At 26.2% G+C, this 13,958-nt stretch overlaps 2 protein-coding genes across 4 annotated transcripts; one reads left to right on the top strand and one right to left on the bottom strand.

Annotated features, from left to right (window-relative positions):
* Positions 1-5,969: 5,969 nt before the first annotated feature.
* LOC127280535 (charged multivesicular body protein 2a) lies at positions 5,970-9,258 on the bottom strand. 3 transcript variants are annotated; one of them, XM_051303582.1, is made up of 5 exons: positions 9,094-9,258; positions 7,895-8,075; positions 7,341-7,516; positions 7,016-7,150; positions 5,970-6,830 (listed from the first exon to the last, which is right to left on the bottom strand). In XM_051303582.1, the coding sequence occupies exons 2-5, from the start codon at positions 8,060-8,062 to the stop codon at positions 6,623-6,625; spliced, it is 687 nt and encodes a 228-aa protein (XP_051159539.1). In that variant the 5' UTR covers positions 8,063-8,075; positions 9,094-9,258; the 3' UTR covers positions 5,970-6,622. The 3 variants fall into 3 exon arrangements, with proteins under 3 accessions (XP_051159539.1, XP_051159540.1, XP_051159541.1); XM_051303583.1 differs by having other exon boundaries at positions 7,895-8,079; XM_051303584.1 differs by having other exon boundaries at positions 7,895-8,084; positions 9,094-9,257.
* Positions 9,259-9,377: 119 nt separating this feature from the next.
* Positions 9,378-13,958, top strand: LOC127280507 (GATA zinc finger domain-containing protein 4-like). Its single transcript, XM_051303539.1, has 3 exons — positions 9,378-9,829; positions 11,157-11,333; positions 11,636-13,958. Exons 1-3 carry the CDS (start codon positions 9,739-9,741, stop codon positions 13,228-13,230), a joined length of 1,863 nt encoding a protein of 620 aa, XP_051159496.1. The 5' UTR covers positions 9,378-9,738; the 3' UTR covers positions 13,231-13,958.

The raw sequence follows: 13,958 nt of genomic DNA on the forward strand, positions 1-13,958 counted from the left end.
TATATATCGATCAATTCGTCTTGACGTAAGGAATACGATTTTATTATATATAACCTTACATTTTTCCATTTAAAAATTTTTTCTATTAAAAAAAAATTTTTGGAAAAAAGACGATAAAAATTTTTTTTGAGGTATTTTTAAAAATCCTTTGTTCAGATTTGAGATATTAATATGATAAATGAGCCTACCAAATTTTATCTAAATCCATTAAAACCTGTTAAAGTTATCTTCTAAACAAAAAAGGGATCCACACACACACACATACACACACACATACATACAACCGGACAATTGATCAGAATCTCATATAACATGTTTCTATAAAGAAAAAAATTTGTTTTCGCCACTTTGAAAAGTTTTATAAATGAAAAAACTACAAAGTTTCCTCCACGAGGAAGCAAAAATAGTCAAAAAGTTTCGAACAAAAAATGTATAGCGCACTTTTTGATTGGTCCAGCAGATACTGAGCTACACTCAAAAATATTTTGGAAAAATTTTCGAAAAACTTAATTCGCGAGATAATCGTTCAGGAATACCTCCAATAAAATAGGGAAAAAGTTTCGAACAAAAAATGTATGGCGCACTTTTTGATTGGTCCAGCGGATGCTGAGCTACGCTCAGATAAATTTTTTAAAAAATTTTGAAAAATTAAATTTGCGAGATAATTAATCGAGAATACCGCCAAAGTCTTAACCCGGGAGTCTCGAACAAAAAATGTATGGCGCACTTTTTGATTGGTCCAGCGGATGCTGAGCTACACTCAGATAAATTTTGGAAAAATTTTCGAAAAATTAAATTCGCGAGATAATCGTTCGGGAATACCGCCATAGTGATTAGAAGAAAGTTCTGAACAAAAAATGTATAGCGCACTTTTTGATTGGTCCAGCGGATGCTGAGCTACACTCCAAAATATTTTGGAAAAATTTTCGAAAAATTAAATTCGCGAGATAATCGTTCGGGAATACCGCCAAATTCTTTAGCAAAAAGTAGCGAACAAAAAATGTATGGCGTACTTTTTGATTGGTCCAGCGGATGCTGAGCTAAACTAGAAAACAAATTCGGAAAAATTTCCGAAAAACTTAATTCGCGAGATAATCGTTCAGGAATACCGCCATAGTGATTAGAAGAAAGTTCTGAACAAAAAATGTATGGCGCACTTTTTGATTGGTCCAGCGGATGCTGAGCTACACTCAGATAAATTTTGGAAAAATTTTCGAAAAATTAAATTCGCGAGATAATCGTTCGGGAATACCGCCATAGTGATTAGAAGAAAGTTCTGAACAAAAAATGTATAGCGCACTTTTTGATTGGTCCAGCGGATGCTGAGCTACACTCCAAAATATTTTGGAAAAATTTTCGAAAAATTAAATTCGCGAGATAATCGTTCGGGAATACCGCCAAATTCTTTAGCAAAAAGTAGCGAACAAAAAATGTATGGCGTACTTTTTGATTGGTCCAGCGGATGCTGAGCTAAACTAGAAAACAAATTCGGAAAAATTTCCGAAAAACTTAATTCGCGAGATAATCGTTCAGGAATACCGCCATAGTGATTAGAAGAAAATTCTGAACAAAAAATGTATGGCGCACTTTTTGATTGGTCCAGCGGATGCTGAGCTACGCTCAGATAAATTTTTTAAAAAATTTTGAAAAATTAAATTTGCGAGATAATTAATCGAGAATACCGCCAAAGTCTTAACCCGGGAGTCTCGAACAAAAAATGTATGGCGCACTTTTTGATTGGTCCAGCGGATGCTGAGCTACACTCAGATAAATTTTGGAAAAATTTTCGAAAAATTAAATTCGCGAGATAATCGTTCGGGAATACCGCCAAATTCTTTAGCAAAAAGTAGCGAACAAAAAATGTATGGCGCACTTTTTGATTGGTCCAGCGGATGCTGAGCTACACTCAAAAATAATTTGGAAAAATTTTCAAAAAATTAAATTCGCTAGATAATCTTTCGGGAATACCGCCATAGTGATTAGAAGAAAGTTCTGAACAAAAAATGTATGGCGCACTTTTTGATTGGTCCAACGGATGCTGAGCTACACTCAGATAAATTTTTTAAAAAATTTTGAAAAATTAAATTTGCGAGATAATTAATCGGGAATACCGCCAAAGTCTTAACCCGGGAGTCTCGAACAAAAAATGTATTGCGCACTTTTTGATTGGTCCAGCGGATACTGAGCTACACTCAAAAATATTTTGGAAAAATTTTCGAAAAACTTAATTCGCGAGATAATCGTTCAGGAATACCTCCAATAAAATAGGGAAAAAGTTTCGAACAAAAAATGTATGGCGCACTTTTTGATTGGTCCAGCGGATGCTGAGCTACGCTCAAAAATATTTTGGAAAAATTTTCGAAAAATTAAATTCGCGAGATAATCGCTCCCGAATACCACCAATAAAATAGGGAAAAAGTTTCGAACAAAAAATGTATGGCGGACTTTTTGATTGGTCCAGCGGAGGCTGAGCTACACTCAGATAAATTTTTTAAAAAATTTTGAAAAATTAAATTTGCGAGATAATTAATCGAGAATACCGCCAAAGTCTTAACCCGGGAGTCTCGAACAAAAAATGTATGGCGCACTTTTTGATTGGTCCAGCGGATGCTGAGCTACACTCAGATAAATTTTGGAAAAATTTTCGAAAAATTAAATTCGCGAGATAATCGTTCGGGAATACCGCCAAATTCTTTAGCAAAAAGTAGCGAACAAAAAATGTATGGCGCACTTTTTGATTGGTCCAGCGGATGCTGAGCTACACTCAGATAAATTTTTTAAAAAATTTTGAAAAATTAAATTTGCGAGATAATTAATCGGGAATAACGCCAAAGTCTTAACCCGGGAGTCTCGAACAAAAAATGTATTGCGCACTTTTTGATTGGTCCAGCGGATGCTGAGCTACACTCAGATAAATTTTTTAAAAAATTTTGAAAAATTAAATTTGCGAGATAATTAATCGGGAATAACGCCAAAGTCTTAACCCGGGAGTCTCGAACAAAAAATGTATTGCGCACTTTTTGATTGGTCCAGCGGATGCTGAGCTACACTCAGATAAATTTTTTAAAAAATTTTGAAAAATTAAATTCGCGAGATAATTAATCGAGAATACCGCCAAAGACTTAACCCGGGAGTCTCGAACAAAAAATGTATGGCGCACTTTTTGATTGGTCCAGCGGATGCTGAGCTACACTCAGATAAATTTTGGAAAAATTTTCGAAAAATTAAATTTGCGAGATAATCGTTCGGGAATACCGCCAAATTCTTTAGCAAAAAGTAGCGAACAAAAAATGTATTGCGCACTTTTTGATTGGTCCAGCGGATGCTGAGCTACACTCCAAAATATTTTGGAAAAATTTTCGAAAAATTAAATTCGCGAGATAATCGTTCGGGAATACCGCCAAATTCTTTAGCAAAAAGTAGCGAACAAAAAATGTATGGCGCACTTTTTGATTGGTCCAGCGGATGCTGAGCTACACTCAGATAAATTTTTTAAAAAATTTTGAAAAATTAAATTTGCGAGATAATTAATCGGGAATAACGCCAAAGTCTTAACCCGGGAGTCTCGAACAAAAAATGTATTTCGCACTTTTTGATTGGTCCAGCGGATGCTGAGCTACACTCAGATAAATTTTTTAAAAAATTTTGAAAAATTAAATTTGCGAGATAATTAATCGGGAATACCGCCAAAGTCTTAACCCGGGAGTCTCGAACAAAAAATGTATGGCGCACTTTTTGATTGGTCCAGCGGATGCTGAGCTACACTCAGATAAATTTTTTAAAAAATTTTGAAAAATTAAATTCGCGAGATAATTAATCGAGAATACCGCCAAAGACTTAACCCGGGAGTCTCGAACAAAAAATGTATGGCGCACTTTTTGATTGGTCCAGCGGATGCTGAGCTACACTCAGATAAATTTTGGAAAAATTTTCGAAAAATTAAATTTGCGAGATAATCGTTCGGGAATACCGCCAAATTCTTTAGCAAAAAGTAGCGAACAAAAAATGTATTGCGCACTTTTTGATTGGTCCAGCGGATGCTGAGCTACACTCAAAAATATTTTTGAAAAATTTTCGAAAAATTAAATTCGCGAGATAATCGTTCGGGAATACCGCCAAATTCTTTAGCAAAAAGTAGCGAACAAAAAATGTATGGCGTACTTTTTGATTGGTCTAGCGGATGCTGAGCTAAACTAGAAAACAAATTCGGAAAAATTTCCGAAAAACTTAATTCGCGAGATAATCGTTCAGGAATACCGCCATAGTGATTAGAAGAAAGTTCTGAACAAAAAATGTATGGCGCACTTTTTGATTGGTCCAGCGGATGCTGAGCTACACTCAAAAATATTTTGGAAAAATTTTCGAAAAATTAAATTCGCGAGATAATCGTTCGGGAATACCGCCAAAAAAAATTTTTGGAAAAAAGACGATAAAATTTTTTTGTTTGGCATTTTTCAAAATCCTTTGGTCAGATTTGAGATATTAATATGATAAATGAGCCTACCCAGATCCGAGTAGAGGAAGACCATTTTTACCACCAAAAACGCATCCAAAAGCATAAAAAACTTACCAAAAAGTTGTAAATTCAGATGTTCATTACATGAACATTTTGCTTCCTCTGTACGATCAGCAAAAAAATTTGCTTCCTCGTGGAGAAAGCAAAATTTTATTGACAAAGTGTGAATTTTTGATTTTTTAACTTTCTTTAATTCTTTAAATTTACCTCAAATGAATACTTTATATATATCGATCGATTCGTCTTGACGTAAAGAATACGATTTTATTATATATAACATTAAATTTTTCTATTTAAAAATTTTTTCGATTAAAAAAAAATTTTTGAAAAAAAGACCATAAAATTTTTTTTTTGGAGTATTTTTCAAAATCCTTTGGTCAGATTTGAGGTATTAATATGATAAATGAGCCTACTAAATTTTATATAAATCCATTAAAACCTGTTAAAGTTATCTTCTAAACAAAAAAGGGATCCACACACACACACACACATACATACATCCGGACAATTGATCAGGATCTCATATAACATGTTTCTATAAAGAAAAAAATTTGTTTCCGCCACTTTGAAAAGTTTTATAAACGAAAGGACTACAAAGCTTCCTCCACGAGGAAGCAAAATATATGGACGTTTTCGACACATTTTTTAGTGTTTTTCAAATGGCACAAAATAAAAGGGCGATAAATGTTAATTTTTTGAATAATTGCAATCGTTAATGTTGAAAACGGAAAACATTTTTTTCTTTGTATTAAAATGCATTATGTTCCCTATATTATTATCAAAATCACTTAAATTTGCTTTCAATATTTACTACTTATGTGTTTGATGTATAATTTTCATTATTTTTATTGAATAGAATGCATAATTATGAATTTTGTTTTCGTTAAACTTTTTTAACGCTACATTCTTCAGCCTAATATTTTCTATGAATAACTTTAATAACTTTGATTATTTTAATTAAATATCACTCTCTACTTGCCCCCAGGACCAACAACGTGGACGTGGTAATATCCCAGTAAAAAAAAGTTAGATAGCACGATACGGTATTCCATATATAGCAGTGCAGTAACTTGAATATGGAATTTGACTTTTTTCAAATATAGAACCGTTTGGTAATGAAATTATAAGAAGGTCCTATATGGATAATTTTTATGGCTGATTTAGATAAGAAATACCAATTAAAAGGATTTTTGGCTAATACAAATTCAAAATGTGTGTTTTTGAAAAATTTTTTCACGAAGCATAAAAGTTGAATACAGCCTTCCTAAGCTGCAAAAACTTGGTTTTTGATGTGCGACAAATTTTAATTTTTTTTTTGAGTATTTGCAATCGTTAATGTTGAAAACGGAAAATATTTTTTGTTTTTTTTTTTTGAATTTTAACCCTTAGCGCTCCTCAAAAATAATAAAAAAAAAAATATATGGACGTTTTTTAAATTCATAAAAATTTAAAATTTCATTTTTTTTGGCAAAAGCAATATATGTATTATTTTCCAATTGTAATTATTGTAAAACTACACAAACATGAAGATTAAAAGTTACAGTGAATGTGTATATATATATATATAAATATATGTCTTATATAAAATAGAAAAAACAATTTATAAATTTTTTTTTCTTCATTCCATAAAAGAACTACTATTCTAAATTTACATAATAATTCTATAAGCGTGAAATTAGAAACAGTTGCATATTCAAGCAAGTGAAAAATAAAACCCATTGAAATATTTTCTACAAAAACTTTCTTTTTTTGAAGATAAAACAAAAAATATATCTTTTTATTTTCTTCAAAATAAAAGTTGTATTTTATCTTTAACTTAATTTTATTATTTTAATTAAATTTCGTAATTAGTAATTAAAATTTTGTAGTTATTTTTTTTTTTTTTTGTACTTTTACCTGTGAAATAGCCGATTTTAAATTTTATCAAGCATCCATGAAAGGTTTTGAATTTAAACTTGCTCTTGAAACTTAAATCGAAGCTTAAATTATACGTTATTATCACAAGTGGAAAGAAAATTATTTTTTTTGTTTTCTTTATACACTATTTATACAAAATTTGTCAGTGCAATTTTTTTTTTACCCATCTTTTGCACTTGTTTTTTTTTTCTATTCGCGACGTAAATTCTCGAGACGTGCTTGTAAATCGGCATCGGCGTCCGCGAGACTTCCGCCATCATCGGCACCTGCAGCCGCAGCAACTGCAGGTTGCTTCGAACCAGCGATGCCCAATGATCCGGAAGCTTGCGGTAAACCAGAGAGTTGATCGGTTAATTGTAGGCCAAGCTCGTCGAGAACTTGTGACACAACAGCGTCACTAAAATAAAAAAGAACAAAAATTATTTCAGGAAAAATTTTTTTAAAAAAAGTTCCTTTTTGTTCCAAGACGAATTTTTCTTCTTTTTGAATTAAATTTCTTCTCTTTCAATTCTCTTTTTTTAAATTAGAAATTTTTTGATTTAAAATTAATTTTCAAAAATAATTTTAATTTAAAATTCTTACCTTTCTTCCTCATCGTCCTCGTTCTCCATCGCATCGTCTATTGCGTCATTCATTATTTCCTCCTTCATGTCCATTATTTCTGATTGTTTTTCAAAATCTTGAAGAATTTTTTGAATTTGCGGTAGATTTAGTTGTCTGAAATAGTTTTTTTTATCCTTATTATTATAAATACTCCAATATTTAAAAAAAAAACTATTAAAACATTTTTTTAATTCTTTTTATATTTTCGATTAATTTTTTTAGCAAAATACAAAAAAAAATTGGAAAAAAATTTTAATCGAATTTTAAAGAAAATTGAAATTTTCTTATTTAACATTTAATTAACCTGTTCATATTTTGCATTGCTCTTGTGACTCCCTTCATCGCTTGAGCCATTGTATTTTGTGAACGTAGAGTTTGAATTTTTAGTGAAACTGCTTGAATGTTTGCCTTCATTAACATAAATTTTTTAACATAACGTCTCGTTCTTACAAGATCTTTTGCCATTATTTTCACTGCGTCCTAAAAACAAAAAAGAAATTCAAATTCTTTTAGCGAAAAAAAATTGTTTAAGTAAATTAAATAAAAGGAAATAAAATTTAAAAAAAGAAAAAAAAATATTTAAAAAACAAATTGGAAAAAAAATTAAAATTTATTATTACAAAATATAAATTAATAACTTTTTTTTTTTTTTTTATTAAAAAAATAAATTAATTAAATTAAATTTTATACAATTTTTCAATTGAAAATTAATTTTTTATAAATTAGAAAAAAACGGTAGAAAATTAAAATTAATAAGAAAATAAAAAAAAGAGAAAGGAAAACTATATTTCGAAAAAAATAAATACGAAAAATTTGAAATTGGTATTTTTTCTTTTTTTATTCAAGAAAAAGACGTACCATTTGTCCCTCTTTTGCAAGCTTTTTTATATCAGCAATTATTTTTTTCTCCTGCTGTTCCATTCGCATTTTTTCTCTATCCAAATCTCGCATTGCTCTATTTAATGCTCTTTGATTTTTTCTCAACATTTCTTCCGGTGTTACTCGTTTTCCAAATAACCACTCCATTTTTATTTATTTTCTTTCTATTCTTGAAAGAGAAGAGGAAAAAAAAAATTCACGATTTAATATTAAATTATTTTTTTAAAAAAATATTTTTTTAGTAACATTTAAAAAAAAACAAAAAAACTTATTATTCATTAAAATTGCTCAAAAAATGGTTTTTGAAAACTTAATTAATTATAGAAGTTATTAATTAATTAATTATTAAAATTATTATTTATTAATTAATTATTACAATTATTATTTATTATTAATTAATTATTACAATTATTATTTATTATTAATTAATTATTACAATTAATAATTACAATGTAAATAACTAAAACAAATTTATAAACAATTAAAATATTATTAATATTAAAAATTAATAATTCAACATTATTAATAATTATTGCTTATTATTGAAATTATAATATATTTCATTATTATAATTATTTCTGTTCATTTTTTTTTTTAAATTTCACTTAATTCAGTAAATTTTTTTTTAAAAAATGTACTCAACAATTATTACATTTTTTTAATTTACTAATAAATTATAAATAATTAAGAATTATTAAGAAATTTGCCCAATTTGTTATAAATTTATTCAATAAGAAACAAATCGTTAAAAAATAATTACAAAATCGATAAGAAAAAAAAATAAAATTTTTTGAGGTTAGGTACGTATAAAATATTTCGCCATATATTGGAACATTTTTTGATATATAGAATATATTTTCCAATCAAAAAAAAGAAAAATGATAATTATGCAATAATATTTAAAAACCTTAATAAAACCAAAACCAAAAAATAATTGATTGACAAATGTAAACAAAAACAAAAATTACGAAAAAAAAAAAATGACAAAAAACTGAAATTGAGAAATCATGAATTATTTTTTTTCCGATAAATCACGTATCAATTTTTTTTTTTTTTTGTAAAAAGAAAGTATATAAGAGATAATTATCATTTTGACAGTGAGTCATCTTTGTTAATATAAATTAAAGGCCAAGAACTTGGAAATTATTATTATTAAGTAACAAGAGTCAATTTCCTACCTTTTTTTTTTTAATAACAAGTTTTCCAATATACACTTTTCACGTAATCAACCTTTTTTATTTCTATTTATTTTTATTTCACAAAATCACGATCACTGAAAATAATTTTTATAGTTTGTAAAAAAAAAAACAGTGTCACATATTTGTCTCATGAATAATAAAAAATACAAGAGATACACAACCTATCTGCAGTAATATTTGTAACATTACACTTTATTTAATTGGTGGATATATTTCCAAATTTCAATGAAACCCGCCATTATTATTTAAATTTCATTGGCGGATCCAAAAGACTTAAACTAAAGAACGTCACCGATTGGCTGTTACTTTACAATACTACTCGACATCTAGCGAGAATTTCTCGAACTATTTTATCCATTGTCAATAACTGTCAAACTGTGTATATTGTTTTTTTTTTTAAACGTTAAATTTTACCTGACATTTTTGTGGTCCAGTTGTAATTATTTTTTTGATAAATACAAGTTATTGTTCAAATAGAAACTTGTTGATTTTTTCACGCTCTTTATATATACATTTTTGTTTGCGAATTTAATGTGTGTATAGTTGAATAGTCATTTATAATGATTGCTGAAAAATAAGAATTTACATTGTTCTCTCTTTTTTTTTTCCCCCCTGCAGTAAATAATGAGTGAAAAAAGAAAAAGCAGTGATAGTCCACAATCAACAAAATCCAGATTTAAATTAAAAAGTAAAAAACGATCATCGAGTACTGAGGGTATGTATATGTAATATTTTTGGCGGTTTCTTATTTTGAGGTTATGATTTTGTATTATGTGACAATTTTTTTTTTTCGTAAATAATCTTAATTTTTATTTTTTGTATATGAATAATTTGAGTAAATTAATAATTTTTATTTCTTTTTGGTTTATAAAAGTGATTATTTTCTAATTTACGAGCTTTTCACGCTTTTTACGAATTTTACGAATTCACATTGTTTTTTGGTTTTTTGATTTGTAAAAGCATCGTAAATAGTTGCTTTTTTTGCTTTATAATAAAAATTTTAACTTTTAATAATCCTAAAAATTTACATAAATAATTTATTAAATTTCCTAAAATGTAGTTGTTTAAAAAAATTTATTAAAATTTAATTTATTTTTCTTTATTTTCTTTTGTTGGTTATCTAGATATTTTTTATTTATTTATTTTTTCTCCTGACGATTTTTGTTAATTAAATTTTATTTTTTTTTAATTGATCTTTTTGGTAATTTACAATATTTTATTTATTTTTTAAATTGTTTTTATAAAATTATATTATTTTTTTTCGTTATTTGTTTTTTTTCGTTAATATTTATTTTTTGTGAATTTTTTTCTGCTTTTTTTTATCGAATTTTATTACATTTTAATAATTAATAATAATATTTTAATAATAATTAATAATAATATTTTAGTAAAAAAATTTTAATAATATTTTAGTAGAAATATTTTAATAATATTTTAGTAAAAAATATTTTAATAATTTTTTAAGAATATTTTAGTAAAAATATTTTAATAATATTTTAATAATATTTTAATAATATTTTAATAATATTTTAGTAGAAATATTTTAATAATATTTTAGTAAAAATATTTTAATAATTTTTTAAGAATATTTTAGTAAAAATATTTTAATAATATTATAATAATATTTTAATAATATTTTAGTAGAAATATTTTAATAATATTTTAGTAAAAATATTTTAATAATTTTTGAAGAATATTTTAGTAAAAATATTTTAATAATATTTTAGTAGAAATATTTTAATAATATTTTAATAATATTTTAGTAAAAATATTTTAATAATAAAATTCAAAAATGTATATTATTTAATTGGTTATTAATATATTTAATAACTGAAATTAATAATTTTCACTAATTAATTTAGTTTAGTAATTTTTTAATTTGTCAATTTATTTACTAATTGAGTTTATTAAGTTTATTTAGTTAATGGAATTAATTTCAATTAATTAAATTAATTATAATAATTTTAAATAAACGATTGAATAAAAAAATATTATTTAAAAAAAATGTTAATCAATTTTTTTTTTCTTTGCACTAATTTTAGAAAATACATTTGATAATGGAGATACTACACCAAAGCGTTATAATGCACACAGTACTCCAATTAGAAATTCAAATATTCTCAGTACTCAGGAAGATTCACCTGAAATGTGCCAACGAGCTAGTCCAATTTCCAATACACAAAAAAATGAAGTATGTTGGAGTTGGCATAGCCAAAAAGGTAAATTTATTAAAAATTTTACATTTTTTAATTTCTAAGATTTAATTTTGAAAAATGATTAAAAAAAATGTTATTTCTTTTATTATTCAATTTATTTTCCAAAATTTGCTTTTTTTTCTATTTTATTCATTAATAATTAAAAGAATGTAAATTAAATTAAAAATAAGTTTAGAAAAAAAATTCAATTAAAAATTTAAAATAAAATCACAAATTATAATTTATAATTATTAATGAAAAAATATTCCTTTTTTTTGTGAAAAAAAAGAAATATAATCTTTTTTTTTTCTCTCTCTCTTTTATAGATGAATTATCAACAAAAAATGATCTCAAAACACCAAAAAGATCATTAAAATTACAAAAACGACGAATGCCAGATTCACCAAAAATGTTTACATTAACAAATAAAATTCGCGTTAAAACAAAAGGTTCAAATTTAAATCAAGCTGAATTTCGTGCAAATTTCGAAGAATTTCGTGCGATTTTAACAAATCGACAACAACAACAAAAACAAGAAGAAATAATAACCGATAATAAACCATCAACATCATCAACAACAACTTTAATTGATTCAATATCATCAAAAATTGAAAATATTGACAATAATAAAGAACAAATTATTGACAATGAACAAATTGAAATAAAAAATAAAAGTGAATTAAAACTTGTCTATTCAGATGATTATGATCTTGATGAATCACTTGTACGTTGTAGTCAATTATGTGAAGAGGAATTTTTTGCAAAAATTACTAATGAAGAAAAAATTGTCAATAGTTCAACGCCATTAATAAAAATAAAAAATAAAGGTTCACACATTCATAATAGTCCAATATCAGGACTTGAGAATTTAATAAAAATTCCCATTGAAACGCCACCATGTAAATTAATAAATAATAAATTAACAACAATCGCTGACGATTCATTCGATGAATATTTATCACAATTAAAAGATGAGGATTTAACAAATATTAAAAATAGTCCAATATCATCACGTTCAGCGTCTAAAAAATCATTATTCACCAATAATAATTTAGAAAATAAAAAATTAATAACAGTAAAATCATGTTCAATTTTAGATGATAAAATACAACAAAATACAAATGACAATAGATTTATGCAAAAAACAAAAAGTTTTGATTCACAATCAAAAATTTATACCAAACAACAAACAAATATAATGGAAATCAATAAATTTGTACCTAAAACAAAAAGTTTTGATATACAAACAAAAATTTATCCAAGTACAAGTAAAATTTTATTTCAAGAAAAAATTTTAAAACAACAACAACAACCACCATTACCACCAATTGAATCATCGCCGAGGAAATTTTTTAAAACAAAATGTAATTCAGAACCATTGGCAAAAAGTCCTAAATTATCAACAATTCCTATCAAGAATTATCCTGATGTTCCAATTTCCAATGTATCAACTAATAATGATACAAAAATAACTGGTAAGTCATTTCAATGCAAGATTTATTCTGACTCATGTTTCAGTCAAAATAATACAACAAGTAGCGGTTTTATTAGTAATGGCAGTAATAATAGCAGTAGCAGCAGCGGCGGCAGCAATAACAACTATAAAATTAATTCATCATCTGAAAATCGTCCAATTAATCAAATCAACAATAATAACAATATTAATAATGTTAGTAATAATTTTCCAAATATCACACTCTCTACACACAGATCCATGGATGAACTTCATATTCAATCGAAAAAAGTTTCTCAAGTTACTCTCTTCACAGCGGAACAAATTGAAAAAAAACGTCTTGAAGCAAAAATGAAATTGGCAGCAAAACGACAAATAATAAATTCAAAACATCCATCATCAACAACGACGACGACGACAACGACAACAACAAGAATTTTGCCATTGGCATCGTCAGTCAAAAGATGAAGTGTTTAAAACAATTTTTTTGTGTCCAAAAAAAAAAACAAATTTTATTTTTTTATACAACATGTCACAAAGTACATTTCGTGTTCAATGTTGAAGTGCGTTAATTTTTTTTTTCTAATTTGTGAAAAGTTTATTTTGAAAAAGAAAAAAAAACATGTGAAGAAAAAAAATTGAAGTTAAATATGTATGTATATATATATATATAAAAAGAAGAAAATATTGCTCAAGTTTGATCAGTGATTTTTTCATGAGAAAAGAAAGAAAACTAATTTTTTTTTTTGAGGAAATTGGAAAGAAAAGGTGAGAAAAGAAAAAGAAATGATTTTTTTTATATTATCTACTTTATCGACAGTTGTTAAAAGCAGAATGAACTGTTTTAACGACTGTGAAAACATTTTTTCGAGGTTTTTTTTTATCAACTGCTGATAAAACAGTTTAAATTGTTTTTATCATCTGATAATATAGTTATCAACCGATAAATTAGATTGCTTCGCATTTATTAACAAATTGATGAAAAAAATATTTATTTACAATGAAAATTGATTTGATATAAAATTTAAAAAGAGTGGATTTATATTTTATCAATAGCAGGTAATTTGTTTTTTTTTCATCAACTAAAGAAAGTAGATTAAACTGATTTATTAACTGTCGATAAAGTAGATTAACCTATTTAATCAACAGTCGGTAAAGTAAATTAAACTATTTTATCGCAGTCACGAATTTTTTTT

This window comes from Leptopilina boulardi, unplaced genomic scaffold (genome assembly GCF_019393585.1).
Source record: "Leptopilina boulardi isolate dan_hultmark-lab unplaced genomic scaffold, ZJU_Lbou_2.1 LbouV2_248, whole genome shotgun sequence".
Taxonomy (NCBI): domain Eukaryota; kingdom Metazoa; phylum Arthropoda; class Insecta; order Hymenoptera; family Figitidae; genus Leptopilina; species Leptopilina boulardi.